The following is a 23,261-nucleotide window of genomic DNA, read 5'->3' as shown; positions in this document are numbered from 1 at the left end:
CGACGACCCCCTTCGAGTCGAAATTCAAAGCTCGCGGTCGCCATTAATTCTTGCGGTTGCCATGGCGACGCGGCGACGCGCCGACGGCGGCGGCATGAGCGGGGCCCGAGGCGGCCGAGGCATGGCGGGCATGGCTCCCCTGCGAGGCCTGCGCGCCTCCTATGGACGCTTCCTCCGCGGAGGACGCAGCGGACGCCTCGGCCCGGACAGGCGGGCCTCCGGCACGGCGACGCCCCCTCGCAGTAACAATGTCGTTCCAGAACCGTCCGAGAAGCGGCCCGCCGACTCCAGTCCGGAGCTGCTGCCCCCGGAGCACCCGGAGCACCCCGCCGACCGCGACCGCCCCTCCGAGGCCGCCGCTTGCGGATGGAGTCTGCGCAGTCGGCGACACAGGTGAGGCCCTCAAAACACGGCCGGCTCGGCCGGGTTTCGAACCCACGGCCCACTGCGCGCCGCGCCGGCTGATGCGTGCGTGTGTTGGTGCAGGGTGTCCGCGCGCCCCGTGAAGCGCCTCTTCACGCCAGACATCAAGAAGATGCTCAAGGGGTGGCTCGTGCGCCGCAGAGACAACCCCTACCCCAGCCGGGCCGAGAAGGAGGCGCTGGCCACGCGGACGGGCCTCACGTACATGCAGGTGCGTGTGTGACACACTGTGCGCGCGCCCGCGCGGCCGAGTGAAGTGGCCAACGCATGCTGAACCGTTGATTTACCTGAAGCGTGGTAACGATTTGGAAGGTCCTGTGCTGGCGTCCTTCCCCAGGTCTGCAATTGGTTCGCCAACTGGAGGCGCAAGCTTCGTGACTGCGGCCGGCCCGAGGACGGCGTCGAGGAGGGTGGCGACGACGGCCACCAGGACGGCGGGGAGGGGGGCTCGGGGAGCGAACCGTCCTGGGCGCACCTCATCCGCCGGTACAACGCCATCGCCGCCGCCGACGACGCGGCCAACGGGCAGGAGCACTTCTCCATCTCCTCCAGCGACTCGATCTGGGCCGCGGACACGGTGGCAGGTACACCACGATGTAGGCACCCAACGAACCGACGCGCTTGGCGGTGCCTGCGCGTCAAGGCGGTCGATGCCGTCGGGGAAAACTAACCGACAGGCGGCTGTGTTTGTTGCAGGCGCGTCGCGAACGGTGACGTCCCCGCCGAGCCCTCAGAATGCGTTCGTGAGCTCCACGACCACCGACACCTTGACGGACACCGAGGTGACGGCCGTCCCGGGGCGCGACATTCGACCGGGCGTTCCCTCCCATTCCCCTCTGACCCGCGGCCGCCTCTGTGCGCAGGTCGCCAAGAGCCCCCTGCGAGATGCGCCGCATGATGAAGGCGGCACTGACGGCGCCCCCAAGGCCTTGCCCGCCGCCTCGGGGGCCAAGACGGGGCCCGAAGACGACGACCGCGCGGACAAGGCGGCCGCCCTCCTCGACGACGCGAGCGTGGCCCTGGACACGGCCTTGGACACGGCCTCCTCGGCGCGCTCGGGGTCCGCGCTGCTGCTCAGCAAGTGGCTGGAGAGCGCGGCGCGGTACCAGCCCAGCGCCTCGCCCGTCAACGCCAAGCACAGCCAGAAGCTGCCCGCCGGCTGGGGCATCGCCAGTGCGTTGACGGGCTTTACCTGCGGCTTGGCCTGCGGCGTCCAGAGTGGCCACTGCAAGGGCCGATGCACAGTGGGCCAAAAGACCGGTGGAGGCGGCAAAAATTCTAGACCCTTTCTAAAAGCAGAGTCGCTGAAATGGGACTGGAACCGAACGTGTGGCCCCGCAGATGGATTGCCCTTTGAACGAGGAATCCATTGGTGGGGTCACACATTCGGTTCGAGTCCCAGTTAGCGACTCTGGAGCTCAAAACGCGTCTAGAATTTTGGCCGCCTCCACCGGTCTTCTGGCCCACTGTGCGATGGCGCCACTGGCCTCTAGAATAACGATCACACTCTCTGCTTGCCACAGGCGCGGCCGTGGAGCACACACTGGAAGGGCGCCACAGGAAGGAGCTGGACGCGGCCGAGGCCCTCGCGTTCCTGTCGTCGCTTCACTTCCGGTAGCTGCCGTGGCTGAGGCCGTGGCGCGCGCAGGTCCAACGCGCTGACCTACTTTTATTGGCTTGACTTGTGGAGGCAAAAAGCCGGCTGCCTCTCGAAAGAAATAAAAAATACGGCTCCTATGTTTGTTCTTAAGTCTTTTGTATTGTAATTTTTTAAATGTTTAGTTTTCTGACGTAGCAGAAGACGGAGGAAATAGAGGATGAGTCATTCTAGTCCCGCCTGTATTTTTGAGGTTTAAATAAATGAAATTGGAATTGTAAAAATTTATTGAAATATTCATTCTGATGTCTCACATTAACCGCATCGTAAAATAACTTTCCGTTTCCTTACAAAATCTTTAGTAAATTGATAAATTTGAATACCTATTCCAGTACTTGTCACAAGAGAAAGATTTTAAGTTTAAACTTGGTAGAAATTAATTAACATTAGTTACTAGAGATGAGTGCGTGAATGGTACTGCGCATTTTACTGATGTCCTTTCCTTTTAAGTAACAAGTCGTCTTTCAAATCTCATTATTTAAATACAGGAAACCAAGCGAAAGAGTGGAGCGTTTCAGACAAGGACGAGTGGCAGTTTTACTGAATTAACGACAATAAAAAACAAAGAAAACAACAACAATCAATGACAATGGCATTAAAACAAATGAAAACAGGTGGGGCAATGTGAACAAAATAATGATATACTGCAGCAACACACAGCCAAGATGACGGAAATGATAAAGCATGACAATGTACAATTAGCCTAGACGTCCGATCTTACGCGATATCACAACACCAAACAACTAAATTAAACGAACATACATTCTCATCTTCGCCACCGAACGAATGATGACTGCCTGGGGAATACTCCACACCATTTTCCGTCAGGTTGGCTGAACATTGCAATGGACACTCTTGTGTTTCTCTTCCCGGCAGAAATCCCGCCAAAAAACAAGTAAGCACTCTGCACGGCCCGAAGCGCGCTTGCAAGCAAAGACGAGTAAGGCCAAGAAAACATTCACCGCAGCAGCGCAGGCCCGGCAGACCGGCAAAGCCAACAATTTCTTTCTTTTCAGAGGAAAAAAAGAAGAAACAACGCGTGAATACATTTTTACAGAACAAGATTTGATCAGCCCCACGGTATGACGCGTTGGGACATTAACAAAGCGTACCAACAATTAGCATTGAAATTTCTCGTCATTTTGCACACTCACGATACAGATACCACGGTAACCCACAGCGGGTTTGCGTCTGTGGAATGGATTTGCCTACATCGGCCAGACTCCAGAGTATAACATAAAACAAAACTCAAAAGAAAAAAAAATGCAATACATATTCCTCACAATTATTACATTTTAAACAACAACAATCAAATAACATAACATTCAAACAATAACAGATGGATGTAATGATAAGGGATTGACACGAAGAGGAGAGGCGTCAATACATCATGAACACCGTGTATGGCACGGGGGTAGCAAGGGATGGGATACAAATAATATTAAAAAGAAACAATGTTGAATACAAAAATGAATTAAGGTAAATTTCACATTGTTTGGTACATACGGTGGAAATATCAACAATCGCCAATTGAACACACTTTTGCACACCTGAACGATGGTTCCCCACATCAGAACACCACACTTAGCTATCCTGGGTTTGCAGTTTTGCCTACATTCCTAAAAATCCACGTACTTTAAAGGAAAAACACTTTTTTGTATGTTCGGAATGTACTTAGTGTGCGTGGCGGTTAAAAGTTACTGTCTTAATGTTCTGCATTCCGCCTGCCCCCAGTAGTGCGAAGTTTGTGACGATTTAAGTTCAGGTGTGTATTTTGTAAATTATGACGGATTCATCTTCCCATTTCAGATCTACGATTTCTGGCGGAGATTTTAAACAGTCATAAGACTTCCCGTTCGCCGTGGTGAATGCTGGACTCTATTTATTCGACAACATGGAAACCACAGTGGCAATGGGGACCTCCTATGTGGCAATTGAAAATAATCTAGCAACTCAAAAACTTTGTATCCATTTTCTGATGCTTTCAGCTAATGTCTTCACAGAGAAATCATATCGACTTGGCAACTTCACATACCTCGTCTATAGGAACTACAATGCGTGTCATACAAAGTAGGTACTAAAATAAAGTGTATCTATAAAGGCACATCAGTGTTACTCAGCTAGAGTATCTAACAGGAGAACGAGTTACCAATGATATGCTTCATTTAGAAAAAAAGGCAATTCTTGAAAGATACACTGTATACAACATAGGCTATACATAGACCGCTGACCTCCGCAGAGAGACATTACAATACATTATTACGAAAATTATGTACAGTAAATTAATTTAATCGTCTTCCTTCCGTCCATTTACAGGAAACTTCCCCGACGCGCGAGGTTGAGAACCTCCCAAGAGACACGTCCCAGGTCACGCAGGACTCGAGGAGTCAACTCGATGCGACGTCGGCAGCGCGGAGCTCCCGTCCTTTTAGTAGATTTACATGTATTTACAAATAGTTCACAAGTTTTGATCCACTCAAACAGCCAGCTGGGCCGGCACTATGTCAGTAGCTTGAAGAACATGATGGCCAGGGAAATGTTGACAAAGAGCACCAGCATGACGAGCTGCTGCCGCGAGAACCAATCCTGGAACAGCAACACATAACGTTAGGACAACGCCAACCGCCCTTCCCTCCGCCCGCCCCGCCCCGCCCTACTCACGATCACCGTGTAGGAACCAATTTGACTGAGCAGGCCTTCAAAGCAGCAGCAGTGCAAGAGTGCCGAGTGTTCTAACAGCTCATTGTACAGCAACACACACACCGGCGTGACGGCATTTCAGATGCATGCCAACACAGAGTGGTCCTCTCTTACCCACAACCATGCACTGGAGTATCTGTTCCAGAGCTGATGTCATTGGGTCGTGGTCTTTTAGCTTTGGTCCTCAATGGTCATGAGCATCACCAGACTGGCCAGCACGCGACCTCATGGAGGCCGTGAGCGTGGCCTGCCATTGAATGATGTACACAGCCTGTCACGTCGCAGTCGTCTGATTCCGAACAGTGCGTTCCTCGCTCTGTCCCTCTCGCACTCTCGCGGCGCCCCGTGGTGGTGCAAGAGGGTGACAGGGCGAAGAGGCACTGTTGAGAATGGAGGCGCGGCCCTACTTACCTTGACGTGCGGGCTGACGAGGTAGAGGAGCGGGTTCGCTCTGAGGCGCTCGTTCTCCTCCTGCAGGCGCCGGATCTCCTCCCGGCGCGCCGAGCTCAGCACCGACACCTCCTCCCTGGACATGGCCTCGTTGGGGGCGGCCGCCACGTCGGGGAGGCTCTTCTTGCGCTGCAGGGGCGACGTCACCGGCACACTCTACGCACACACACACGCACGCACGCATGCACGCGCAGTCAGAGCGTGTCGCCAGCCAGCCGGGGCCTGGGCCGGGGCCGGGGCCGGCTGGGGTGGCGACACACCAACACACACATGAACGGCAGAGGTGGCTTGAAAAGACAGTGAGAACAACAACAACAACAACAACAAGATCCTCCCCTTATCGAAATGAAAAGTGCCAGACGAAACGGGTGGAGAAATACGGTGTGAAAAGCGCGCCGCTAAGCCAAGGTGCGCCGAGTGAGAAACGAAAAGTGGCAAGTGGGAAGGGAAGCGCCTGCAGCGTAGGCCCGCCCGCCGAGCGCGCGTGTCTCGCGGGGCGGCCCGCCCTCGCCTCGACAGGCGCCATGCCTGCGACACGCCGGCGAGGCAGGGTGGCTGCGTCCCGGTGCAGCCGATGCAGATCTCGGAAAGCGACAGCCGCGGGCCCCACGCGGGGCGGGGCGCTGACCCCTGGGGCCTTCAGCGGTTCGGCGGGGTTCCGCGGTCTGGCTGCATGTCGCGTCTTTTTTCAGACCAAGTTGGCGGGGCAGGTTATATTCTGCGCGATGTTTTTGCCGCCTGCCGCCACGGCGGTCTCCACGGCGGTGGCCACGGCGGTCCTCGCGAGCGCCGCCTTCCTTCGATTCGGAATTCAACCGCCGATCTCGCCGCGCCGGCCGAGAAGCACGCCGTCGTGCCCTGCCGAACGACTCCCCACCGGACGACGTCCCCCCGTACCGGCCGTACCTCGACGGGGGCGCTGCTGATCCAGGACTCGCTGGCCCGGCGCGCCATGAGCGCGGGGCTGAACTGGAGGTCCTCCTCATCGTCGTCCTCCACGTACCACATGGACTGCACGGGCTCCATGGCGGAGCGGGGTGCGCGCGACGACGCGCGGGCTGGCGACACGACCGCCACACGGCACTACGCCACCACGACTGGCGCGCGCGACCAGGGGGACGTGGTGGGGCACCGCTAGCGCTGCCGCCGCTGCCGCCGCTGGTGGGGCCGCGGGGCGCGAAGGCCGAGGGGTTGTTTGCGAAGCGCCGCGAAGCACTGCGAAGCACCCGCGGTGGCCGGGCCGGTCCGACTCCTCGACTTTCGACTCCTGCAACGCGACGCGGCCACCGCGCCGCCGCCGACACCGCGCCCCGCCGACGCCGCGCCCCGCCGCGCCCCGCCACGTCCCGCGCCGTCCAGGGGACCTCGCGGCGACCCACACCGACGCTTTTAGCCACAAGCTCTGCTAGATGGGCCCCGCCATGCTGCCAACCGGGGCGGGGCCGCGCCGGGCCGGGCGGGGCGGGGCGGGGGTCCCCGCGGAGGGGGAGGGTGGGGTACTTAGGGGTGGAGGAGGATATGCGGCAAATTGAGGGGAACAGGAAGTGAGGGGAGGGGAGGGGAGGTACAGACGGAGTGCGGTGCCATCAGTCACTTTCGTTCGCACTGGCGTCCTAAACTCTTGTCGGGCGGTCCAGCGACCCGCGCGACCACCGCCTGCCCAGCTCTGCAGATGCGTCGATGCTGCGAACGGAAGTGGGGCGCGGGGCGGGGGAGCGGGCGGCCGGTCGCCGCGAAGACGAGATGGAAACTTGGTTGAGACTGGATAATCGGCAAATTGAGCCGGAACAGAAGTAGGCGCGATGGGACGAGAGCGATTAGCATTCTGTATGGCGGTGCCTCATTCCTTCGGCTCGGGCATGGCGCCGACCTGGGACGGGGCGGCGCACAGCCGCGCGAATCCCGCGCGAGTGCGCGAAATCGTAGACGCGTTTTGAGCTCCAGAGTCGCTAAAGGGACTCGAACCGAACGTGTGACACCATGGATTGCTCTCGGACGAGGAATGCATGGGGGGCACACGTCGTTCCGAAGCTTTAGCGACTCTTTAGCTCAAAACACGTCTAGAGTTTTGGCCGCCTCCACCGGTCTTCTGGCCCACTGTGCGGCGCGCCGCGGCGGGCGGGGGTCGAAAATTCGTGACTCAGTTGTAAACAATGTCTCGCAGGCTCACGCAGGCGTCACGGGGTGCAACGAGCAGACGCCGTAATGAGCCGGCCGGGCCAGGCGGGGGTTCGAATCCCGCCGGCGGACCTTTCTTCTTCTTCTTTTCGCGTTCCCGCGAGGAGTTGGCGAGGACCATGAAAGCGTGGCAAAGCTATTATCAGACTTGCGCCTCGCGCCGTGAACATCTCATTGTGGCTGACATGCCAGGGCTGCCAATCCCTCGGGGAAAGGGGGAGGGGGTGTCCAACACAATCGCGGGAAATTTGTGTCGCAGTTTTTCCTGTTTTGGCGGGTCGCGGATCACGTCGCCCCTCGGCGGTGCGATCCCTTTAACTCTGGGCCGAAATTCCTGCGCGCGGCCTGGGAAATTTCCCCCGACTGAGTTGGCACCGCTGGGACCGAGCGGCGGGCCGAGCGGCGGGGACCAGACAGACCTCAGGTCCGAGACCTGGCGCGCCGTGGCGTGGCGGGCTTGGCAGTCCGTCCGGGGAAGCAGACGACAAAATGCTAACCTTGACTTAATGAGCATAGCAGAGCAGCGGCGAGACCTGGGCGAGTCCCCGAGGCAGCCAGGGCTGCGCCAGGGCGCCCCTCAAAGGGACCCGAAGGGAACCGAAGGGAACCGAACCCAAAGCCGAAACCGTCGTCTATTTCCACCTACTGGCATGCACCGGTTGCACAAGCGGACAATAACACTAATGCTGCAACTAGCTTGTCATTTTCATAACCACTTAATCTACCAGCACAACAGTGAGACAGGCCATTACACTTGTCAGTGTCGAGTGCATTGGTGCGGCACTCTGATCCTCACCTTCACAGCCGTGCTGAGACCCACCGACGCTGATTCCCAATCCATTCCCAGCGGCCCACAAGTCCCGCCACTTCCATCGAAATCCAACAATTTTTACGTGTTTGCCACTTAACAACTACTCAAAATAAATGAGATTTCTTATAAAATATTTAATAGAACTAGGTGAATTATGGGAGGCCTCAGAAAACTTAGAGTCTAAATCGGCGGGAAGTGCACCGATGCAAGCTTATATTATACACTCTTAAAACTAGAATACTTTAGACTTTTATTACTTTTAGAATGAACTGGGGCCGAAGCCCGGCGAGGGCTGGGTTGCCGCGAGGACGCGATGCCCCCGCCGGCCCGGCCAGAGGCGCCAGAGGCTGGCCTGAGGCTGGCGGAGGGGGCAAAGGGCCGCGGGCTGTGCTCACCTTGGGCGCGGGCCCTCTGGGGTTGGGGTTGATGTACAGCGACTCGGTCCTCTTGGGCTGCGCGGGCGACGGGATGATGTCCTGGCCCAGGTTGCGCTTCCTCAGCAGCACGTCCTCGAAGGGCTGCTCCCTGGCCGGCACCGTGTAGGGCGCGGCGGCGGCGTTGGCCTGGTGGTGGCCTTGCGGCATGCCCTGCGACAGGCCCTGCGCGCCCGCGCCCACCGCGGACCCGTTGCCCGCCGAGATGGTCCCCGGCATCCCCGACAGGCTGCCGCCGCCGGGCGCCGGCGTGGTGCCGCGCGCACTCGAGCCCGCGCGGTGCGACCTGCGGCACGGCGGCGGGTGAGACCACACGACTCAGACGAAGACAAGGCGGTCCAAAGTCTTACAGCTGAGATGTAAACGGCGTCTTGGCATAAAGTTGCCTCTGATTTCAATGACTTCTCTGAAGCTGTCGCCCAGGATGGGTCAGCAAAATTATCCTGAAAGAAATGATTTTAAAAATGGTTTCTGATTCAACCGGCGGGCACCCACCTGTCCAGCATGGCCTCCGCGGGCGTGCTCTTGTCCACGCTGGGCTGCCGGGACCCGCTGGACATCCTCGCCGCCCCCATGGCGGCCCTGGAGTAGCGGTCCACGGACGAGTCCCGGCTGGGCGGCCGCTTGTACTGGTCGAAGTGGTCCGACATGGCCTGCTGGAAGTTGTAGCCGGGGCTGTCGTGCGACATGGAGCTGACGAGCCGCGAGTTGCGGCGCAGCGAGGTGCGCCGCCCACCGAGGGACCCGCCCCCGGTGGACATGTTGTCGGCCGCGCCGTCCTGAGACATGCTGTGCGCCATGCCGGGCCCCATCTGCCCCAGCCCCTGCGAGAGCCCCGCCGTGGCCTGCCCCAGGCCCATGGACACGCCGTGCACTGCAAAGAGAGGACGCGTGGTCAGAGGTTACTGTCGGCCAGAGTGACGTCCACGTCCACGGCGGCGTCCACGGCGGCGGGCCTCGGACACCGCACGCCGCGTCGGCAGCAAAACAAACAGAGTATTCGCAGAACGCTGCGGACGGCCGTGCGTCCGATGGCGGCCTGCCGGCGCCACGCGCCTTACTTGGCTGGAAGTTCGGCGCGTTGCTGGACTCCATGGGCAGAGGCGTGGGCGGCGTGACCGTCGTCTGGTACTGCGGCTGCAGCTGCTGGTTGTACTGCTGCTGGCCGTACTGCTGCTGCTGCAGTTGCTGCTGCAGCTGGTGCTGTAAGTGCTGCTGCTGCAGCTGCTGTTGTAATTGTTGCTGTTGCTGCTGTTGCTGCTGCTGTTGCTGCTGCATTTGCTGCTGCATGTGTTGCTGCATTTGTTGTTGCTGCTGCGTGGGCTGTTGGTGGTTAACGTGGTCGATGCTTCCAGTCTTTGTGAGAATTGACTTTCCAGGTACTGCGTCCTCTGCAGGGGGTCGGAATTTCGGGGCGTCCTTCCCTATTCGATCTAGGCCTGGAACACAGTCGGGACGAATTCATTAGGAGCACTGAAGTTAGAAAATCCTTGCACTTACATTATACAGTTGGATTGTGTTTTCGAAAAATTTCTTTGTAACAAGCCTTGGGTTGCCTGCTAGAGCTACCTGGCTGGTTGAAGTCGGGCGCGAACTGCTTGGCCGTTAGCCTGGCGATCTCGTGGTCCTCCCGGGCGTGCTCCGCGGCCACGTCCGCCAGCTCCGCCTTGCCTCGCGCCGTGGCCGTCCTGCGCGACAACAAGGCAGACAACGTTAGAGACGGCGGCGCGCACCGGGCGCGACAAGGAAGGAAGACAAGCCCACCTCGAGATGGCGATGTCGGCCTTCTGCAGGGCGATCTTGGAGGCGCGCTGCGCCGCGGACACGGCGGCGTCTATCCGCTCCCGGAACTTGGCGGACCGGATGAGGAACAGGTGCTTCTTCTTCTGACTGGTGATGAGCACGTTGTTCTTGTACTTGCCCTCCTCCCGCGTGCCGTCGCGCAGCGTCGTCACGCCGTACCCGTACTTCTTGTTGTTGAACCACTCGCCCTCGTAGCGCAGCCCGTCCGAGCGCTCGCTGATGCCGAATCCGCTGCGCTTGTCGTTCTTCCACTCGCCCATGTACGTCTCCGTCACGCTCGCGTCCATGTGCTCGTCCTGAAACACGGGCCTGGGTTCGAGTACCGGTCGGGGGCATTTCTTTTTGCCATGCGGGGGTGATGTGGTGCTGCTGGCATGCCATTTGAAACCTGATACAGTGGCAAACGCATGCCAGTTTGATAGGAAGAGAGAGGTTGTTTGGCCAGAAAGACAGAGACAGAGACTCCGCAGAGGTGACAAGTGCAACCAGAAGCTCCTTAGACGTTTCCCCGCTTCCCCATGGGACTCCCCATGGGACGGACGCATGCGATCCTCTTTTCGTGCTTACCTCGTCCATAAGCTGGAGAGCCCAATGCGTAGCATTGAAATGAAAAACAGACATGAGTCAGTCAGGACCTCACAGTTCCCTTTTTTGTGTTTGTTCCTTCCAGCGCGTCGCAAAAAGACAAAACACGCATAGCAGCACCGGCTTTGTGTGTTGTGCGGGCAGGACCAGCAGGACGCCCCGAGCAACAAGTTTGGCCGCGCGGCCTTGGATCCCATAAGCCCGTTTTTCCGACATCGGCGGCGACGGCATGGCGTGGCACGGCACGGCACGGCAAGGCACGGCACGGCGGTGCAACCTTCGGGGAATCCCAGGGGCGCCGCGTCCCGGCCGGCGCACAGCCAGTGCTGCCACGGCCCCGCGCCGCCACGCTACGCCACGCCGTGCCCCTGGAATCGATACCCCGCCGATGAACAGCCTTGCACGCCCTGCAGGCCCTGCAGGCCCCGCCGCTCCACCTTATCGGACTAATTGGTGGCGACGACGATCGCGGACCGCGGGCTGTGGCAGGCCCAGGGCTTGCCTAGGGCTTGCCTAGCCTGCCTAGGCCCCGGGGTCAATAAAGGATCGGCCTTGACAGTGATAGCGTGGCGTGCCCGTTACTCTTTGTCCCCGTTCATTCCACGGCGGAAGCCGCCCTCTGCCTCTCTCGCTCTCATCGACGGCCCATGTCGGAGAGACAAGGACAGAGCGGTGTAAATCGGCGTTACGGAATATGTGGACGATCCGAACCGCCGCCCCCAAATCGGCGCGGCGAGCGGCGAGCCTCGCGGTCGAGCTCGTGGCGGAGACAGCCTGGCGGCCTGGCCAGGCGGGGCGGGCCGTCCGTCCCACAGTGGGCCAGAAGACCGGTGGAGGCGGCCAAAACTCTCGACGCGTTTTGAGCTCCACGGTCACTAAATAGGCCTCGAACCGAACGTGTGACCCCACCAATGGATTCCTCGTTCGGAGAGCAATCCATTGCTGGGGTCATACGTTATGTTCGAGTCCATTCCAGCGACTCTGAAGCTCAAAACTCGTCTAGAGTTTTGGCCGCCTCCACCGGTCTTCGGACCCACCACTGTCCGCCCGGGCCTCGCCGTGGCTTTGCGCCGCCCGCGCCGCCCGTCTGGTGGCGTGACCAATTCGAGCTGCCTTTTCCATGTTTTAGCAGGCTGCTGCCGGCCCTGCCGGGGCCCTCCGAGCGACCCAAACCGAAACCCGCGAGCCGTCCGTTCGCCGCGGGAGCCTCGCTGCTCGCTGCCGGAAGGAGACACGTGTGAAGGGAAAACAAAATTTGGAAATAAACTTCCGCGCGCCTAGCCGGGGTGTGGTTGCCTGCGTGCTCTAAATGCGATGTTTCCCCCGTCAGCAAAACACTCTGTGGCTCCACTCCACTCGACACGCCACGCGAGTCACGCGGCGGCGACACGCGGCGTGCTCACCTCGATGACGAAGGACGCGTTGGAGTCCGTGTGTTGCGACGCCGACGTGAAGGCGGACTGGTCCGACTCGGTGGACACCCAGGACGCCGAGGACGCGTTGGAGCGCATGCTGCCCCCCGACGTGCCCCGCTTCTCGATGTCCCCCGTCGACCGCTGCTTTCGGAGTTTCAAGCCCTGGAACAGACCAGACGAACGCGTTGATGGCCGAGAGGGTCGTGCGGGGTTCAAGTATTGCGTAATCTCCTTTACGGCCACGGCCCGTTCCTTTGCACAGTGAAGCTTTGCAGTCCGCAGCGGCTGCTGCAGGAAGGCGCTCAACACGCGCTTCCGGGCTAACGGCGGCGATTGCGCAATACTCGAACAACCCTCGGGGGGCTTGCTGGACTCACCGACAGGATGGAGCGCTTGAGGCCCGACTTCTCCACCAGGCTCCTCCGCCTGGCGGGCGGCTCGTCGCTCTTGGCCTTGAGCACGAAGCCGCCCCGGGAGTCGTCGACGCGGCGGTCCCGCTCGGCGGACGGGTCCAGGGCGCCGCCGCCGCCTCCGCCGCCACTGCCGCCGCCGGGCTCGTTGCTCCTCAGCGACGACATGGAGGCCCGCAGCGCGCTCTTGTGCGGCCGGTAGTGCGACGCCTGGCCGAAGGGCGCCGACGCGCGCACGCCGTAGCCGTGCCGCATGCCGCGCAGCCACTGCCCCTGGTACGTGCCTGCAAACAGGGCCAAAAGGCGTTATTCACACTCCAGCTCACGTACGCCGAATTCATCCTGCTCCGTGTCAGGAACACGTCGACAGGGAAGGCCGCGCCGGGGAGGCCCGCGCCGCGCCGCGCCGGCACCAAATGCCGTGATGCGATTCCGGAGTCTCACAATAGCACGGCGGAAGGGCAAGGCAGGGCGAGGCGGGCCGAGGGCGCCGCGCTATTTATTATTCACGTTTTGTTTCGCCAGCCCCCCTCCCCCTCCCCCTTTCCCTTGTCCATGCACAATGCAGGGCGGCCCGGTACTCGGGGACCTTGAAGAGCGGGGCGCGAGAGAGGCCTAGCTGCGGGCCTCGCTGCCTCTCCGCCTGCCGGCCTGCCTCTTGCCCTGCTTTCCGGGCGGTCCGACATGACGACGAGGACGAGGAGCGTTTAATTTATTCCCGACAACACCCGGGTTGCTTTACAAGTCAATTTTGTGCGCGCCCGTTTCTGGAGCTGCTGGACGCTCTGCTGCATCCCGGGTACCTGTTCCACGGCCTCCGCGGTGGCGGAGTTGCAGTGGCGCTAAGCCACCTGTTGGCTTTGGTTGCCTCGGCCCCGTGCGTAGGCCAGCCTCGCGAGGCCCGCCGCCAACGCCGCCAACGCACCCTGGTGCACGGCACGACACAGGTGGCCCGGCACCGCCAGCCCTGCCGCCCTGCCGCCGCGTCCAGGCTTGGGAAAGTCCATTGAGGCGGTCGCCACGCTCGCGGTGCCGCGGTGCAGGGAAGGCCGGGGGCTGCGGGGCTCCGCGGGGGGCGGGGCCTGGGGGTGGCGCGGGGCTGGAGGCGGCAGACAGTGGGAGGGGCCGGGCCGCTGTTTGTTATGAGGCCCCCAATCGATACCTGGGGGTATCCCCTCCCGGCGCTCCCTATGGCTGCCGAGTGGCTGCCTATGGCCACCTATATGGTATGCCTATGTCCGTCTATATGCTCTGCCTACTGCCGCCGACATGGTCAGCTCATGTCTCCTTGCTCGGTCTCATATCCCAATAAACGTTGCGCAACCGGAAGTCCCGCTCGGTCGCTGGATGCTGATTCCGAATGATGCTGTTGTCGCTCTGTCCTCTCGCACTCATAGGGCGTTCCACGGGGATGCGAGAGAGACAGAGGGACGAGGTGGCTGTTCGGAATCAAGCCGCATGCCCGCCCTCAACAGACGAGCCCCCTTTTATGGCGGGGTGAAGTGGCGTAGGTCGTTGTCTTGGAATGAATCTTGCAGGAGCCACGTCGATGGCCGGAAAGACGATTAGAAGAGACAGAGCTGGCGGTGGCACCGAGGTGGCTCCGAGGTGGCACGTGCCCTCCCCCTTTCTTTCCTCTAGCTTCGTGCTGCGGTGACGGCAAACGCCCCGATGGCCTCTCTGTCCTGGCAAGGTCCTGGTGGGCCCTCCCTAGGGCCGCATCGGGCTGCGTCGCCGCAAGTCCTCTCGAGGTTCCTCCGACCAAGTGCCTTCGGGCGGCCCGGAGCCCCGCGACCCGGAGGCCAACAGGTGGAAGGGAGGATTGAACGGCGCGACCCGGAGGCCAGAGGCCAGCCCGACTACCGTGAGGACGACCAAGCCCTGGTGCAGGCAAACCCTCTAGGTAGGCAACCCACGTGGCGCCGGGCCGCCGGGCCGCCGGCTTCGGGTCGTCTCGCCTCGACGCCAGCAATGCGTGGCCGACGCCCCGCCCCGCCCCGCCCCGCCCCGCCCCGCCGCGCCCCGCCCCGCCCCGCCCCGCCCCGCCGCGGGACCGCCACTGCCTCTTGGCGATCCGAGCCGAGCCGGCCAGACCCGCGATGCCTACGATGCCCGCGAGTCGAGACGTGGCCGGCGAAGCGCCTCGCGGCGCGAGGCCCGGCTCGGCATCCGGCAGGCCTCGGCTGCGCTCGGGTTCGGCCGCGTGCTCGGCTCGGCGCGAAGCTATGCCACCCCACTGCCCCTAGTCCGTCCCACCCCCTTGCCCGGCTGGGCGGAACAGTCCAAGTGAATGGGGGAGACGGGCAGCTGGCAGAATGTTGTGCTGTGGAGCCCTCCCCCCTCCCCGCCTCCTTCCCTTCCCCGGCCTTCCACACACCGCGCATAGAAGGCTGGGCGCGCTATAAAAGCAATCCCTCTTCCCTTGCCTGCCTTGCCTGCCGTGCCTGCGCTGTTTAGGCTCAGCGGAGGCAGGCCTCATGGCCTCATAGCGGGGCTTTAGGGCACCACGGGGTCCTGCCGGGCGGCCAGCGCACCGTGCTCGTCGTCCGCCAGCGGACTGCAGGACTGCGGACCTCGACGGGGTGCACGTCGGCCACCCCGCAGGAACGGTCCCTGGCTGGGGGCGTGGGGCCGCGCCGCGCGCAGAGCGCAGGGCAGCCACACTGCGTGGATGCGACTGCACAAGGACCGCGCCACCGAAACCGGCTGCCAAACGCGCGTTCCAAGAGTCGCGGAGACGCAGAGAAACCCCCACCCCACCCCGAACTAAAGTTTTCATTAAAACACGCAGACGGCGTTGTTGCGCGCGCTGCTGCGGGATTTCCATTACGACCGTAGTTTCTTATGGAGGTTGGCAAGTCGGCAGGGTTTAATCTCCCCCCCCCCTCCTCCCAATCCTGTGGGCGCCCATGTGAATCAGCCTTGCCCCTCCCCCTTTTCCCCCTTCTCGCTGCCGCCCCTTTTTAACACCCCGAAACGGGAGCTTAATCGTGCGGTATCTTTTCACGACCTGCATTGCGTCAGAATCCCCCCCCTCTTCCCCTTGCACTCCATACGCCCAGACCAGCGCCACCCCCTTGCGGACGGCCTCCGCTGTGCCGCTGTGCCCGCTGTGCCGCAGACGTGGAGGGCGGGTCGCTTCCTCGGGAGGGCGACGCGCCGGCCGAGCCGGGCCCTCGGCTGGACCCCAGACGAGCCGAGACCGAGACAACAGCCTCCACAGTGTACTTACCTCCGTCGGCGTAGGTCTCGGAGCCGTAGCCATCCTGCAGCCCCGAGGCCCAGGTGCCCTCGTACTTGGCCAGGGAGGCGGCGGACTGGCGCACGCCGTAGCGGCCCTTGGCGCCCTGCGTCCACTCGCCCCGGTACACCCAGCGGCCCCGGGACTCCACGCCCAGCGCGTGCCTCTTGCCGTTCTGCCATTGGCCCTCGTAGGTGCTCCCGCTGCAACAAAAACAAGGCCGTGACTGTCTGACTGTTTGGCCGGGCCGCTGATGACGGCGACGGTCGCCTGCCCGTGACGAGGTGATTGTCGCCGCATGTCGTTGTTGCCTCACGCTGACACCGTTAAACCGTTGCCGCCGCCGGCGTGCCGCTCAGTGCCGCTGTTGGCAGAGCCCCCGTCATTATCATTGACGTCCGCAGTCCGCATCCGCGGCGCCACCCTGTCGGACGGGCCGGCCGACGGGCCGGCCGACGGACCTCCCCGATGGCTCTCTCAGAAACACATCCGCGACGATCTGCCGGCGGTCTGCCGACAGTCTGCTGACAGTCTGCCGACGACGGTTGGCCGACAGTCTGCCGACGACTCCGAGGTCTGCCGAACATCTGCCGACGTCTGCCGACGTCTGCCGACAGTCTCCGACAGTCTGCCGACGACGGTCTGCCGACAGTCTGCCGACGTACAACGGTCTGCCGACAGTCTGCCGACAGTCTGCCGACAGTCTGCCGACAGTCTACCGACAGTCTGCCGACGACGGTCAGCCGACAGTCTGCCGACGTACAACGGTCTGCCGACAGTCTGCCGACAGTCTGCCGACGTACAACGGTCTGCCGACAGTCTGCCGACAGTCTGCCGACAGTCTGCCGACAGTCTGCCGACAGTCTGCCGACAGTCTGCCGACGACGGTCTACCGACGTACAGCGGTCTGCCAACGTACAACGGTCTTCCGACAGTCTGCCGACGTACAACGGTCTGCCGACAGTCTGCCGACGTACAACGGTCTGCCGACGTACAACGGTCTGCCGACAGTCTGCCGACGTACGACGGTCTGCCCACGGTCTGCCGACGGGTAGCCGACGGGCAGCCCGGCAGGCGGAAGGGCAGCGATGGGCTGCTAATGGTGTCACTCGGATTACACAAATTGGATCAGCCGCAGCGGCGCGCAGCGGGCCAACTCGCTGCAAGTGCGCCTCCCTCCCAGCCCCTTGTCGGCCCCGCCAGGCCTGGCCCAGCGCCCCCGACCGCTCCAAGAAGAGGCGCAGGGACGCCGAGCTCGCGACACGTCTTGGACCGTCTTGGACCGTCTCGGGCCTGTCCTGTCGCTGTCCGACTTCCTCACCAGAGGACCTCCCCCTCCCCTTTCCCCATCCCCGTGCCCCGGCGTCCCCGACACGTCCCCCAGCACGCAGCCGTGGAAGCTCGTTAGGGCATTACGGGGATCATCGACGTCAGTGACGTCACCGGGACGACACGGCGTCTTGAGCCGGCCAAGTCTAACGAAACCCCCGCCCCGCCCCAACCCGGCGCCGCGAATTCCAAAAGAAAAGAATCCTTTCTCCCGGTCGAAACGCTGAAACGTTGAAACAATGCCCGGCCCGCCGCTGCGGAGCGGAGACGGGAGTCGCCAAGGGGCTGCGGCGCGGCGAGGGACAAAAAATATGTGGTGGGAGTTGGCGAGCACGCGGGGGCCATGCCGGGGCCATGCCGGGGCCAAGCCGGGGCCGGGGCCCACAGTTCAACCTCTGACAGCGTTCTGCCCGCCCGCCCGCTGGCCCCGCTGTGCGCTACCCGCAGCTCGCAGCCCGCACCATGTCCCGGAGCGCGCTCGAGCGCCTGCGAACTGGAAGTAGGCAACCCGCGTGCACGGCTGCGCGACGGGACTGCCTGCCTGCCGGGCGCTCGCTCCGGGCGCCGGACGGACCGGGGCTCCGGGACCACCAGACGGAAGCCGCGCCAAATGGCCGCTTTTTTCCGACTGCCGTTCCCGACCGCCGTTCCGGGGCCGTTGGTTTCGCCCGTCGTTGCCGGCAGTGTACTCCCCGCCCCTCTTCCCCCTTCGCCCGCGCCGGCGGCAAGGGGTTGGCAAGGCTCTCGCGGAGGGGGAGGGGAGGGGGAGGGGGCGCGGGGCAGCCGCAGCCGCCAGAAAGTGAAAGTGGTCTCAAAGGGAGCGCGCGGGGCGCCGCTACGGGTCGACGCGTCCGATTGGTGCGTCTCTCAGTCTCTCACGCGCGGGGCGCCGCCGTGCCGCCGCGCCGCCGCCCCGTCATCGGGTCGGCAATCCCGGGCGCGTTGATTGCAGCCGGGGGTCAAGGTCGACGCCGGCCTCGGGGGAGCCGGGGGTCTTGTAGTCCTTGTCGGCCTTGTCGGCCGTGTCGTCGCCGGGATGGTGCACTTGTTTGGCGATGGCCCCGCGGGAGATACAAGGGAGGGACATCGCAGGGACATGGGGGGACGGGCGTCGGGCCGGTCACGAAGGCATTAGGATCAATATTTAATTTGGCCTGCAGGCCTTGGACAGGGCGGGGCCTTCCTCGAGGCTCGAGGCCTGCTTGCTGGCCTGGCTGCTAGCCCGGCGGTGCTCGCTTGGACAACGCACCCCTGTGACCCCGCGCCCTGCCCACAGGCCCTGCGCAGCCCTGCGCCCCGCGCGCCGTGTACACAGGCCCTGACACACACCCTTGTGGTCTGCCATCGCGTGCTGCCACCGGCAACGCCGCCCTGGCCGAGCTGCCGACCACCAAGTGATCCGGGAGTTACGATGACAGCGGAATAGTTTAGTGACCTTACGCCTCGGACCTGCCCCGCCGCGCCGCGCCGCTCCCCGCCCCGCCGCTCCCCGCCCCGCCCCCCGCCCCGCCCTACCCCGCGCTGCAGCCACGGTCAATAGCCATCGCGGGGCCGCGTGTCTGCTTGCCTTTTAATGCCAGTCAATTAGATTATCCGGCGTTACGATTCAATTAGTCGCTTTAATGGATCCGCCCTGCACCCCCTCCCCCCTCCCCCCTCCTCTTCCTTCGCGGCAGCGCAACATTCGCGTCACCGAGAAAATAAAGCTGCGACTTTGACACGTGCTTTATGCGGCTTTATGCGTGGCCAGCCTACACACACTCACACATATACGCGCGCGCGCCTGCCTTTCTGTCCGCAAGCGCGCGCGCGCGCGCGTGTGTGTGTGTGTGTGTGTGTGTGTTCGTGCGGGCGCGCACGCGTGTTTGTGTGTGTAGCAGGTGGTGCCGTGCTAACAATACCCCATGCGTTGGATGGCGGCGGAGGCTGCACTCAAGACTGTCTCTCTCGCTCTCACACTCTCGGACACTCTCTCACCCGCCGTCTCTGCTTCTCTTTCTCTCTCTCCGTCCCACACAGACTAGCGCACGCACGCACGGACCACACAATCTAGTGCGACGCATACGACAGCCCGTATCACTCCATAATAAAGTCGAAAAAATTTAATTTGTCTCTTTAAATAAATTAAGGAAACCGGAAGTTATCTGGCAGGAACCAGGAAGCGACGATTAACAATCCCTGCAATTCCCTTCCTCCATCCCGCCCCACGCCGCGACGTACGCAGTCCCTTGCGCCCCCCGGATCCAAAGCAAAGCTCGAAAAAAACGAGAGGAGTTCCATCTCTCTCTCTTTCTCGCGGGCCGCCTGCGCGCTGCAACATTGGCGCGTGCTGTACGCTCAGCTATACATTGCTCCGCACCGCGCCGCACCGCGCCGCATCGCTCGGCATCGGTAGGCTAGTGGGTCCCGCGGGGTCCCGACCCCCCTCACAGGACTAACACCCCCCTCCCCCCTCCCCCAATGCCATAACGCGGGCCTGCAGGGGAGAGGGGGAGCGGTGGGGAGGGGCCGGGCGCCCCTGCATACTTGGCACCGCCCATCTCTCTATTTCGGTCGCTGGTCCCGCCACGTTGACAGACTTCCCTTCGCAGCGCCGGCGGAGCCACGGCGGAGCCCTCGCCGCGCGGCCCGGTACCCCGCGGTACCCGGCGGTACCCGCACCGCCGCACCGCCGCCTCGCCCGCCAGCCCGCCAGCCCGTCAGCTGACGAGGCGGCCAGGTAGCGGACGGCCGTACCGGAAGTCGGGCCAAGGCGCGGCGTCCCCCACGCGGCGGCTGGAGCGCCGCGGCGGCCGCGCGGGTGGGCGGGCCGCGGCCGGGGTGACCGCCGCGGGTACACCCAGGCCGACGGCAGGTCGCGGGTGCCGCCGGCGCCTACCTGCCCGAGGACCTAGTGGGTGGCGGCCCGGCCGGCCCGGGCAGACGGCCGCGCAAAATTAGCCGAAAGGCCGGATCTGTGGGCCTGTGGGACTGTGCCGCGACGACATTGTCAAACATCGTCGGCGCGGCACGGCCAGGCACGGCGCGCGGCGTGCCCAGCCGCACCGGATGTGTCACCCACACCCACCGCCGCGACGACTGACTCTGACTCCTGACTCACGCGCCGGAATGGAAGACACGCCAAAGCCAGGGCGGCCGAGGCGCAGCTGTGTTACTCTCATTCTCATTTTCGTCCGAACGTGACAACGCGGTGAGAAGCTGGTTGCACCGCCCGAGGAGAACACACTGCGATTCCAGGTCCTGGACGAGGCCATGTGCCGTGGCTGCACCGGTCACAGCAGAACCCGGAGACGGCCTAGCTGGAGCCGCTCTCCGTGGGCGGGTGGCAGGTGGCCCCCTGGAGGCGACGGCGCGCTGCTTGGTGTGCGCAGCGCGGCGCAGCGCATGGCCGCGGCGACCGGGGCTGACGTGCCGCGTGCCTTCCCTCGAGTCACTCAAGATGCCCCCATGAGTAACGGCGTGGTGTGCTCGACGGCCAGCCCTTACGTGTCCTGCCGGCGCTGCTCACAGACACTCGACCGCGGGCCGGTTTACTCGTTACGTATTCACGCCATTTCTGTCATTTCCAACTTCTGGTTTTATCTGCCTTGATCCCTGCTTCCAATGCCAGCCTGACAGTGTGAGAGAAACCCCCAAACATTGCCTTTTGGATAAAACGCTATCTTTCCCCGCGTGGCAGGTGAGGCACACCACCAACACACGCTGCGTTCCTTGGAGCCGGCCCGGTCCGCCTGCGAAACGCAGGGTAGGCCACACTGCAAGACGCCTGTGCTCGACGGGACAGTGTACCCTCCAGGCGCTCGGCGAGGCTGGAGCCTTGCAGCGTTGCAGCGTTGCAGCGCACCGTCCCGAGTGCCCCGCAGTGCCCCGCAGTGTGCCGCTCGGTTTGGCGCGGCCGGTCCTCCGTTCGCCGCCGCGCGCTGGGGTAGTTTGCAGCACATCTTGTTACATCGCCTTCCCTTGCCGCCACCTACCCCGCCCCATAGACATTTTGTCAACACTTGCTGTACTATGGCCTCCCATGTACACCAATCCTCGCCTGCCCCTCCCCTACCCCCTGCCCGCCCCACCCCACCCAACAGGTTCTTTCCCACCGTTTACCGGCTGCACCTTGCAAGACATGCCATCACTCTCAAGAAGGGAAGATCATGCAGAAAGGCGCCCAACAAGTGAGGCTAAAACCGCTAACATATGGACTGTTTACATCAGGTAAATTGAGGTTATGTTCCCGCATCATTTTTTTCTGCGTCATAGGAAACCAGCCCGTGTATGGGCGGGTCCATCGGCGTTGTGGACGGCAGCGCTGCCAGAGAAGGCCTGCACCGCAGCCCCAGCGCAGCAGCCCGAGCGGCTGGCCAGAAAGTGAGGTTAGGTCATCCGCGGCCGAGCACTGCCGTGTTTACCAGATCGGGCTGAGATTAGGTCCGCAGCGCGCAGCCACCCGAGAGTGAGGTTAGGCTGCGCGCCGCGGGGACGGCCCGACGGCCCGTCGTCTGAAGGCGGTGTTTACCTGGGCCAGGTGTACACGCCGGACACCTCGAAGCCGTAGTGCCAGGACCCCGAGTAGGCGCCCTGGCCCTTGGGGCCGGTGCACACGCCATGGCCGTGTGCCTTGCCGTCCTCCCAGCCGCCGCAGTAGGTGCCGCCGTCGTCGAAGTCGAAGCGGCCGCCGTTGACCGCGCTGGCCCCCTTGGAGGCGGTGGCGGTGCCCGTTGCCCCTTGCGAGGCCGGGGAGGCTTCCGCCTGCATGCTGCCACTACCTCAGCACGCCCCGCTTCGGCCGCATCCCGCGAGGCAGCCCAAGAGGCAGCCCTGCCCCAGCCTGCTGGACCTGGAGGGCCTGCAGCCTGGAGCCTGCAGGCAGCGGGTCCCGGCCGGGCCCTAGGCGCAGGCCGCGGCACGGGCCAGGCGAGGCCCTGCAGGCCCTAACCCTGCCTCAGCTGCCTGGGGGGCGCTGTTGCTACTGTGCATTCCTGGATCCTCGCTGGAGCCCCGCTGGAGGCAGGACGGTTTCGTCGCAGACACTGCGTCGTCGTGTTCACTTGGACCCGGTCGGCAGGGAGGTGTTTTGCGGGTCGTCGGTCGGTCGTTGTCGCGCACGGGGGGCACGGCCGTGATCGGCGCAACGCGGCACGGCTTGGCACGGCAGCAGCGCGCGCGCGGTCAGCTCGCCATGTCGTTGTCTCGGCCGAGTCGCCCAAGGCACTAGCGCACTAGCTCGCCTCGCTCGGGCCGCACCGCACCGCGACGCGACGCGACGCAGAAAATAGCTCCGAGACTGCCTCCCTCCTGTGGAAAACGGCGCAGCGCGAGCCGCGCCAGTAGCGCCCCCTGCGAGGCGCGGCGCGGCCAGCGCGGCCAGCACGGCGAGGCCCCTGCCCCTCCGCCAGCCCGCGCGACCGTGCGCAAGCGCCAGCAGAGCTAGCGGAGCTAGCGAAGCGCCCCCGCTCGTGGGGCAGCCGCGCTAGCCGCGCACGCCCGGCGACATCTAGCGGTGGCCGGCGGAGTCTCGGCGCCACCCCTCGCCCTCGCGCGCCGCGTAGCGCCGACGGCCACCCCGCGCCCCGACACCACCACCACCACCCCCAACGGCCACCGACTGCCCCCGAAAGGCCCCAATGTGTGTTGGGGAAACCCTGAGAGTTGAGCCGATTGTTACAGAGTCTGCATGCTCGAGCCACCAGCACGCAACACCCCCTCGGCCCCGCGGTCCAACTCCCAACGGTTCCCCTGCTTTCACCGGCCGCCATAAAATGCACAGCCGCTTCCGCACGCGCGCCCGCACGTTTCATTTCTCATTTTTGTCTCGCTGTCTACTTCGTGTT

General features: G+C 63.1%; 3 protein-coding genes across 3 annotated transcripts; 1 reads left to right on the top strand and 2 right to left on the bottom strand.

The window, feature by feature from the left end:
- The first annotated feature begins 121 nt into the window (after window positions 1-121).
- On the top strand, window positions 122-2,279 carry LOC117641287 (iroquois-class homeodomain protein IRX-1). Its single transcript, XM_034378471.1, has 6 exons — window positions 122-393; window positions 487-634; window positions 761-1,007; window positions 1,120-1,205; window positions 1,287-1,596; window positions 1,947-2,279. Exons 1-6 carry the CDS (start codon window positions 122-124, stop codon window positions 2,039-2,041), a joined length of 1,158 nt encoding a protein of 385 aa, XP_034234362.1. The 3' UTR covers window positions 2,042-2,279.
- Window positions 2,280-2,470: 191 nt separating this feature from the next.
- On the bottom strand, window positions 2,471-6,334 carry LOC117640906. Its single transcript, XM_034377898.1, has 3 exons — window positions 6,137-6,334; window positions 5,192-5,386; window positions 2,471-4,666 (listed from the first exon to the last, which is right to left on the bottom strand). The coding sequence occupies exons 1-3, from the start codon at window positions 6,254-6,256 to the stop codon at window positions 4,580-4,582; spliced, it is 402 nt and encodes a 133-aa protein (XP_034233789.1). The 5' UTR covers window positions 6,257-6,334; the 3' UTR covers window positions 2,471-4,579.
- A 2,660-nt stretch (window positions 6,335-8,994) lies between these two features.
- LOC117640902 (junctophilin-1-like) lies at window positions 8,995-22,662 on the bottom strand. Its single transcript, XM_034377892.1, has 9 exons — window positions 21,947-22,662; window positions 16,099-16,310; window positions 12,834-13,150; window positions 12,445-12,618; window positions 11,024-11,035; window positions 10,418-10,752; window positions 10,223-10,341; window positions 9,715-10,092; window positions 8,995-9,527 (listed from the first exon to the last, which is right to left on the bottom strand). The coding sequence occupies exons 1-9, from the start codon at window positions 22,183-22,185 to the stop codon at window positions 9,130-9,132; spliced, it is 2,184 nt and encodes a 727-aa protein (XP_034233783.1). The 5' UTR covers window positions 22,186-22,662; the 3' UTR covers window positions 8,995-9,129.
- Window positions 22,663-23,261: the final 599 nt, after the last annotated feature.

The sequence above is a fragment of the Thrips palmi genome, unplaced genomic scaffold (genome assembly GCF_012932325.1).
Source record: "Thrips palmi isolate BJ-2018 unplaced genomic scaffold, TpBJ-2018v1 HiC_scaffold_15, whole genome shotgun sequence".
In the NCBI taxonomy this organism is placed as follows: domain Eukaryota; kingdom Metazoa; phylum Arthropoda; class Insecta; order Thysanoptera; family Thripidae; genus Thrips; species Thrips palmi.
The sequence above is the reverse complement of the archived record's forward strand: the minus strand, read 5'-3'. Positions and strand labels throughout refer to the sequence as shown.

Coding starts and splice junctions, on each gene's coding strand:
- LOC117641287 (XM_034378471.1), top strand. CDS start 122: ATGGCGGGCATGGCTCCCCTGCGAGGCCTGCGCGCCTCCTATGGACGC. Junction 394..486: donor CTGCGCAGTCGGCGACACAG/GTGAGGCCCTCA, acceptor GTGTTGGTGCAG/GGTGTCCGCGCGCCCCGTGA. Junction 635..760: donor CGGGCCTCACGTACATGCAG/GTGCGTGTGTGA, acceptor GTCCTTCCCCAG/GTCTGCAATTGGTTCGCCAA.
- LOC117640902 (XM_034377892.1), bottom strand. CDS start 22,185: ATGCAGGCGGAAGCCTCCCCGGCCTCGCAAGGGGCAACGGGCACCGCC. Junction 10,342..10,417: donor GCCGACATCGCCATCTCGAG/GTGGGCTTGTCT, acceptor GTTGTCGCGCAG/GACGGCCACGGCGCGAGGCA. Junction 9,528..9,714: donor CGCGCCGAACTTCCAGCCAA/GTAAGGCGCGTG, acceptor CTCTCTTTGCAG/TGCACGGCGTGTCCATGGGC.
- LOC117640906 (XM_034377898.1), bottom strand. CDS start 6,256: ATGGAGCCCGTGCAGTCCATGTGGTACGTGGAGGACGACGATGAGGAG. Junction 5,387..6,136: donor TCAGCAGCGCCCCCGTCGAG/GTACGGCCGGTA, acceptor GTGTGTGCGTAG/AGTGTGCCGGTGACGTCGCC. Junction 4,667..5,191: donor TCGTCAGCCCGCACGTCAAG/GTAAGTAGGGCC, acceptor TTGCTGTTCCAG/GATTGGTTCTCGCGGCAGCA.